Source organism: Gadus chalcogrammus, chromosome 6 (assembly GCF_026213295.1).
Source record: "Gadus chalcogrammus isolate NIFS_2021 chromosome 6, NIFS_Gcha_1.0, whole genome shotgun sequence".
NCBI lineage: Eukaryota > Metazoa > Chordata > Actinopteri > Gadiformes > Gadidae > Gadus > Gadus chalcogrammus.
In genome coordinates, this window is record NC_079417.1 from 5,121,431 (window position 1) to 5,129,597 (window position 8,167).

General features: G+C 40.8%; 1 protein-coding gene across 1 annotated transcript; it reads left to right on the plus strand.

Moving 5' to 3' along the window:
- The first annotated feature begins 4,408 nt into the window (after window positions 1–4,408).
- il1b (interleukin 1, beta) lies at window positions 4,409–8,132 on the plus strand. The gene is made up of 6 exons (XM_056591650.1): window positions 4,409–4,487; window positions 4,686–4,740; window positions 5,252–5,456; window positions 5,987–6,157; window positions 6,633–6,769; window positions 7,192–8,132. Exons 2-6 carry the CDS (start codon window positions 4,708–4,710, stop codon window positions 7,408–7,410), a joined length of 765 nt encoding a protein of 254 aa, XP_056447625.1. The 5' UTR covers window positions 4,409–4,487; window positions 4,686–4,707; the 3' UTR covers window positions 7,411–8,132.
- The last annotated feature ends 35 nt before the right edge of the window (window positions 8,133–8,167 follow it).

Below are 8,167 nucleotides of genomic sequence, written 5' to 3' on the forward strand. Positions count from 1 at the left end.
ACTTGTCTATGTAATGCTAGTGCGGTGGAAATAGGAATTTCTATTGTTTGTTATTTCAAAGTTTTATATGTATTTTTATTTTTTGTGTCTGTTTCATGATTGCCAAATTACGACCAGAATTTATATATTTATCTACGGGGAAACATTTGAGGGGAGCATAGTGACAAATATTTTTTCTATGAAATCATATTATATTGTTCTGAATAATCATCAAAATGTTGACGACAAAAAACAAAGATGCCAGGGAAATTCTGACGAAGCCAATAATTTTCCCCCAACGTTGCAACTTCTATTCGTACGACAGCCACGGAGGTTAAGGAAGTGAGACGATTCAGGCGTGACTCACACGCACACAAAACAGTGCGTGTTCCACCGCTCACTTTTCATTCAGGTGTAAAGCGTGAACGACTGCTGCTCGTCCGGTGCCGATACTCACCGTTAACACGCAATCTCCTCCGGAACCTACACGTTCCCCCGTGCCAGACCTTTATATAGGGCGGATAACGATGACGCAACGGCGGATGAATACTACGATGCAAATCAGAAGCACTTTATTTAGGACAGCAGCGCTGCGCGCTGGCGTTGACGCAACTTGAATGTTGCGCAACGCTGTTTATCACCCCGGGGCGCGTCAGCCTTGTGCTTTTTTTTTGGACTCGAACCATGACTTTGTACTTAAAGTCCCATGTCGCCTTCTTCAGTCAAATGATTTGAATCTCGAGAAAGTCATGCCGCGGCCGAGGCTTCTGCCGTACAACCATCATTCCCGAGCGACTCTCACTTCTTCATCTTAGGAACAGAGCTTGATCCTTTGAGACTGACTGATCGTTATTGCAGGTCTAATGTGTGTGTGTGTGTGTGTGTGTGTGTTCAGGGCACCCCCCACCCCTACAAATATGTACAGGGTTTTCTGTAAGTGTTTGAGTGCTCAGTTTTTCTTGTTTTTTTTGTACCTCAGAACACTGTAAGTAATCATTGTAAACAATCATTTTTTTTTAATGTCATTGAATTTTGTTTTGGGAGCAGACTGAGTGGAGTGACTTCTGAATAAATTAAATTAAAATGATTGTCCTCCATTCTTTCTGGTGTGCTTAACTTAAAAGAAAAACACGTTGTAAATACTGTTTTTATAATGACTCTCAATGAGTTTTGAAAATGAACATTATCAATAAACCTGAGATTTGTTTCTCAATGGAACTTGTTTTCTGTTCTGATATTTTCTGATGTTGCATTTTAATGACCTCAACTACCATTTTTTTATTTACTGCCTAGTTCATCAGATGGTGGGCTGACTCAGCCACCAGTTTCAAATTAATTAATTTCCAATAATTCATGTGAAGATTTGCTTCCCTTTTTTTTATCCTTCCCGAAAACATGTTGTTTAGAAGACTTGTTCAATATGTTTCACATTTACTGTACAAAGAAAATATGTTGGCTTGTATGATGCAATTATCATGAAATACTTAAGGTTGAGCAGCATATTACACAAACCAAGGCTTACTACTGTAAGCCTTGGTACTCAAAAAGTTTCTTTGAAAATGTTTCAAATGACATTTCATTACATTACATCCCTAAATGGTTTCTCTTCTATTAGGGGATTTCTCACAGGCCTTAAACTGTAGCTATTTAGAGTCTTTAATTAAAATTCAATAATTACTAATTACAGGCCTTAGGGATAGGGTGAGAAGCTCCTGAGGAACTCGGATTAGAGCCGCTGCTCCTTTACTTAGAAAGGAGTCAGCTGAGGTGGTTCGGGCATCTGGGAAGGATGCCCACTGGGAGCCTCCCTTGGGAGGTGTTTCAGGCATGTCCAGTGGGGAGGAGACCTCGGGGAAGACCCAGGACTAGGTGGAGAGATTATATCTCAACACTGGCCTGGGAACGCCTCGGGATCCCCCCGTCAGAGCTGGTCAATGTGGCCCAGGAAAGGGAAGTCTGGGGCCCCCTGCTTGAGCTGCTCCCCCCGCGACCCGACCCCGGATAAGCGGATGACGATGACGATTACAGGCCTATATCCAACCTTAGGTTTTCAAGAAAAATCTATGAAAATGTGGGACTACATTTCAGTCCCTTTCTGGCCTCAAACTATTTTGGACATTTTTACCAGTCTAAATACCGACCCCAATAGTATGCTGCTTGTGTCGTGGATACATTACGTATACTAAAAAACGTAATCTCTCTCCTCACATTATTGGATCATAGTGCTGATCGAATCTCAATAATTCTAAGATCATTTTAAAGAAATGCTAGAAAATGGGGCAGGGCTGTCTGGTACAGCACTTATTTTTTAAAACCCTTAAGGCTACATACTGATTTGTGTATTGGTGACTGCATATTAGCTGAGCTACAAAGACAACATGTGGGGTTCCAACAAGGTCTGTTCTCGTGCTGCTTGTGCTTAACCTTTGAAATCCTCCCTCACACTATTCCAAACTATGAACAACAATATCTCCTAACACGACTGTTTAGATGATGCTCATATTTGATTCACTGTTCAATCAAATATGAATGACTGAATGTGCCCCGGCCTCCCACATCTAAATATAGATACACACAACTGAAACATTTAGGAAATAATTGAAGTCAACGCTTAACACTGAATGTTAAGTGTAACACCTAAAACGCATCCCAAATCTTGGTGTAATTATCAACTTAGAAAAATAAGTAGTAGTAGTAGTGGTTTAGTAGTTGTTTTGTTTTAGGGAAGTGAAACTTTTTAGTTTTCTTTGTGGAATATTACAGATAACTTGCGGGTTCTAAGTATTTTACAATACAAGGCTTATTGGTTAATGCTATGGTATCACACTTACCTCAAGTGGGACATTTGCCAAAGTTTCAAGAAAATCTGTCCGCTACCAATAGATTTAAATCAAGGGGGAAATTAGGCCTATATACAGTTTATCGGATTTCAGGAGTGGCGAAGGGAGAATTAAATAACTTCTCTCAATATGAAGTGTTTTTTTCCATGTCTTTATCCATTCGCCTTTCAGTATGCTAAAGCCTAAGATCCTGATCAACAGGTAAGATCTAGGAGTGTCCCTCAGCTTCTCATCACAGCTAAATCAACCTGTTTGCCAGCACTAGCCTATTGATACGTACTACATTAGAGGTTTCCAACCTGTTCCTTGCCCACCCTGCCCCATCCGACCACAATACTACCTTTGTGTTGTGTGGTTATGGGATGCTGCCCGGCTGTCCATGTTCTGTTTTCTAACAATTACATTTTAACACACTGACTTTACTGTTGAGCTTATTTTGATACCGTTATGTTGACCACGTATGGCGACCACTGCACACACAGTTTTTCCTTGCCCCATGGGGAGCAAGGGTTGAGGGGAGGAATACAATTTGGCATGTGAAGCCTTTAGTGACTTTGACAAAACAAATAAAATGGACTTGACCACATTCCCGAAGGCCCTCATGGAAATAGACATTCCCAAATCCACCAATGGAATCCATTGTCTTTTTGAAACAGCAAAACAGCAATTATGTAAAATTCAACATTTAGCAAAGGGATCTCTAGATTTGTGAACAGAACTATAGAAACCTGGCTGAGGTATTGAGGACATGAATGACTCAGACCATGGTCAGAGCTGATATCTGAATCAGGACCTCACCCTAAAATGACAAGGAATTTCTACACTTGAGAAAACCATCAAGCTATTGGATTACCTTATGTAGGCATAGATCTATTAATGCAATAGTTTAAATTGTTTCTTATGAAGCAGTGCACCCTTCCCTTGCACATATCAGCTTTAAGCAGGAAGTGAGGAAACCAAAGAATGAGCCCCTCTTACCCAACTGCATAAAACAGCAGATGTTCTTAGGTTGTTAGGATTTTTTTCTGGAGTAAAAAGATTTAAAAAAAAAAAAACACTAGTTATACCTAAATCTCAACATCACAGATAAATAGGGGTTAAGTAATAGTAGAATAGCCATCTTTTAGGTGACTGCATATATTTTAATAAATACTTAGTTACTGCTTATTACTGAATTAACTCATATTCATACCAAATACTACATATTTCTATTTTCTATTTATTTCGGATATAACAGTAAACAAAACAATCAGAATAAATCATTGAACAATATTGAACACCAATAAATGTAATTTAAACCTTTTAAAACCTTTAACCTTCAGGTCAGGTGGTCAAAAACAATGGGATAAAGGTGCAATAAAGGTGTACACCTGTTGAATAATGGAGGATGAGACATAGGAAGTGTGACCAAACTTCACCTGACCTGAGTATTGCGTGTGCAGATGCCTCTGCTTACAGGATTTCAACATCCCAGACATCATTAAAAAACCACAAACAGGAAGCACACACTTCTGTTTTGTCTGGGAAATTCCTCTTGCTTTACTGACCAGGGGCCTATATAAACGAAGGACGTTCAAGAACAAACTCAGAAAGTCTTTTCCACCACTCTGAAGGGATTAAAAAACAGAAGGCTACTTCTTGATACGGTCAACGAAAAATCTGTCACAGGTAAATTCGATTTCTGTCTTACACAATTTAAATTGCAGTACTATGTTGTTTTGATCTATTATGAATTAGTGTCATTATTTTATTTGTATTATTCTTTCAATCCCAATGAATATTTTGTCAAATGTTATCATCTTATCTTTCTCAAACCCTAATATATTTGGTTGGTAAAAGCGTTTGTATTCTCTTTCTCTTGGCTAGCTATCCCCACCACTGCAAAGACATGGCGTTTCAGTGTGAATACAGCAGCATGAAGGTGAGTTTCTCCTCAGCAGAGCTTCACCTGTGAGCCAACCCCAATCTGTCTGTCGCACTCCATCATAACCACCGGGAGACACAGATAATACAAGACAATAATTGTCCACACAAGGGGGGAAATTACCGTGTGCTTCACTTAGCATATACATCAACACACAATTAAATTACACATAGACACCAAGAAACTTAAAACCTTATAAAGCAGCGATATAGTGAAGAAAAACCTGTCTGGGGTTATTTCTACCTTCAGTTCGAGAAGCTAATTGCACTTGGGAAGAAAGTCTTCTACTTCTATATTCTTAGTTAACACTGGCACCCTGGCACCCTGTAACGAACGTCTGCCTGAGTGCAGCATAATAATAAAATGGAGACATGTTTATTTCATACTGGACTCAAAACTCTATACGGCATCAGGGCTTTCTGGCTTGAACCCTGCAGTGTGTATACATTTCCCTGGGGTTTTACTCACCTTTAATCTTGTCTTACCATTGTGATCTCCTCAACAACAGCAAACAACCTCAAGTGAGCATTGGAGCGACCGGATGCCCCAGGGCATGGATCTGGAGATCACCAATCACCCTCTGACCATGAAGCAAGTCGTCCACTTGGTCATCGCCATTGACCGATTAAAGGGCAGCCAGTCCGAGCAGGTCCAGAGCTCTGAGTTCAGAGATGAGGACCTGCTCAACCTCTTGTTAGAGAATGCATTGGATGGTAAGCTGACACACACACACACACACACACACACACACACACACACACACACACACACACACACACACACACACACACACACACACACACACACACACACACACACACACACACACACACACACTCGCACAAAGATACAGCCACACATGCAAAGACACAAACACACACACACACACACACACACACACACACACACACACACACACACACACACACACACACACACACACACACACACACACACACACACACACACACACACTGACACACAGGCACAAAGGCATAGGCACACATGCACACAGACACACACACACACACACACACACACACACACATACATACACACACACGCACACGCACGCACACACACACACACACACAAATATGAAATTAACGAGTAAATCTATTATTTCATTTGACATTTGAGGATACTGAAATATCCAATCCAAATCACTAATGCTCACTGGAATAACACAGAGATGGAACCACATTCACTCACTGACCCCGCTCTCCCTTTTTGCTCCCAACAGAACAACTGGTGCTGGAGCTGACGGAGGCAGCGCCGCCCAGAGGCTTCACCGCGAACGAGCCGTCAGAGCAGTGCGCGTTGAGGGACCAGCAGAAGAGGAGCCTGGTCCTGGTGAAGGAGGCGATGGAGCTGCATGCCATCAGACTCCAGGGCGGTACCACGGACCATGAAGGTACGGCCTGAATGCAGCCATAGCATGAGAGCTCTGAGGGATACGCCGATGTATATTTAGTGTGCATTCGTGCGTGTGTTTGTATATGTACATTAGTATATGTATATTATATATTTAGCCTTCTTTTTAATATAGGGAGCAGGACTAATGTGACAGCATATAGGGGCAGGGTGGCCTAGTCATGGTTAGGGGGGTTTGACCCCCGACCAATTCTTTATTAACGTGCTTTAAAACTTCCAAAGCAACTTATAGTCATTAAGTAGAGGCAGGGAAAAATCGCTTTGGAAAAAATGTGCCTCTATATAACTCTAGATAGCCTGGACCTTACTTTTCAAATTATTGGATCCACTAGGAGTAGTGACAATGAGTGAATGGGATTGACGTGAGGTCTTGAAGTGTCTGTGGATTCACAACCCGATTATCCAAAGAGTGAAAGCTGAACTCTTTTTCTGCTTCTTTCCCTCCCACTCATCAGTGACTTTGAACATGACAACCTACCTGGACCCCAGGCCGAGTGCTCCAGCCCAGCCAGCAGTTGCCCTGGGTATCAGGGGCACCAAGCTGTACCTGTCGTGCACACAGACAGCAGACAGACCTACCCTGAATTTAGAGGTAAGACCATCCGCCAGCTTGCATAGATCACTTCCAGTTCCATTAAACTTCCGCGCTATCTTGGTGCTTGATCACTATTCTTATAACAATAATAACGGTCAGTTATTCCAGAATGTTTTGGTCAGGAAAAACGGAGATGGTGGCTTGAATTGATTTTTACGTGATTTTATCCCTTCTATAGTCATAATCTGACTACAAGGGGAGAAGATGTTTGTTGGGGACCCACTCAATATAGGTCTTAAAAGTACGATGCATCTATTTTTGGGACAAATGCCTTTAATGCCTCAAATGATAACTCTGAATTTTCCCGAATTATTACGACCACCTGGCGGGTATATATTTTTGTTTTTTGACTCTATATGCTTCACAATAAAACAACAATTCAAAACACGCCATTAATGTTGTCATTCTGGTTCTTGTAGGAGGTGGAGAACACGGACGACCTGAAAAGCATCAGCAAGGACAGTGACATGGTGCGCTTCCTTTTCTACAGAACTGAAGTCGGCGTCAGCGCCACCTCACTCGTGTCTGCCCGCTACTCCGGTTGGTACATCAGCACCGCCACGGAGGACAATTTACCAGTCGAAGTGTGCCTGCAGTCTGAATCCCGCTACCGTAGTTTCACTATCCTTCAGGGCTAGATGTTTGTATTACAATGCAATGCATAAAAATACACTTTTTATGTAGGCCTACTTTTATTTTATATAGGCCTAGTTAAATCATATTTATTCTCTTTACTGAAATCATAATTACATATTTATTTATTTTTTTGCGTGTATGTACTAAGTACAGTAACATAAAACAAAATAATAGATAGGCTATCTAGATATTTATTTAATCAAATCCTATTTATACACTTTATTGAAATCAATGTCCAGTAAGTATTTGGTGGCGATGTATGTGGGCTTTCGGTTTAGAGAAAGCCCCGGAGTCATGTTTGACAAAGAAAAATCGTAATGCAGTCCGGTGTTGGTAAAGGTCAATTGGATGCAGAGATGTAAAAAAGAAAAGGAAACATTTGTTTTCCGTTTTTGAGTGTGTATGTACTGAGTACAGTAACTTGGAGTGTAGTGGCTTAGTCAAAGTCATGAATGTGTCGCCAGAATCCACAACAAGTAGGGCTAGACACGTCCTGCGAGCCCTGTGGTCTTACTTGAACACTGCAGGCATAAAATGCGCAAGAGCAGAGAACAACATAATAAAAGTTTCCAGTATTACACCTAGTACCTAGGACAGTAGCTATTTTAAGTATTTAAAATGTGAAATGTATTTAATTTAGTGTATACAAATAATATTTATGCATTTAAGTAATTTTTTGTAATTATTTATTACATGCTTACTAACACTGTTTTGCCTTAATAAAATGATCATATTTAAGTATGAGTAGTGTGCTTTTTC

Coding starts and splice junctions, on each gene's coding strand:
- il1b (XM_056591650.1), top strand. CDS start 4,708: ATGGCGTTTCAGTGTGAATACAGCAGCATGAAG. Junction 4,741..5,251: donor GTGAATACAGCAGCATGAAG/GTGAGTTTCTCC, acceptor CCTCAACAACAG/CAAACAACCTCAAGTGAGCA. Junction 6,770..7,191: donor GACCTACCCTGAATTTAGAG/GTAAGACCATCC, acceptor TGGTTCTTGTAG/GAGGTGGAGAACACGGACGA.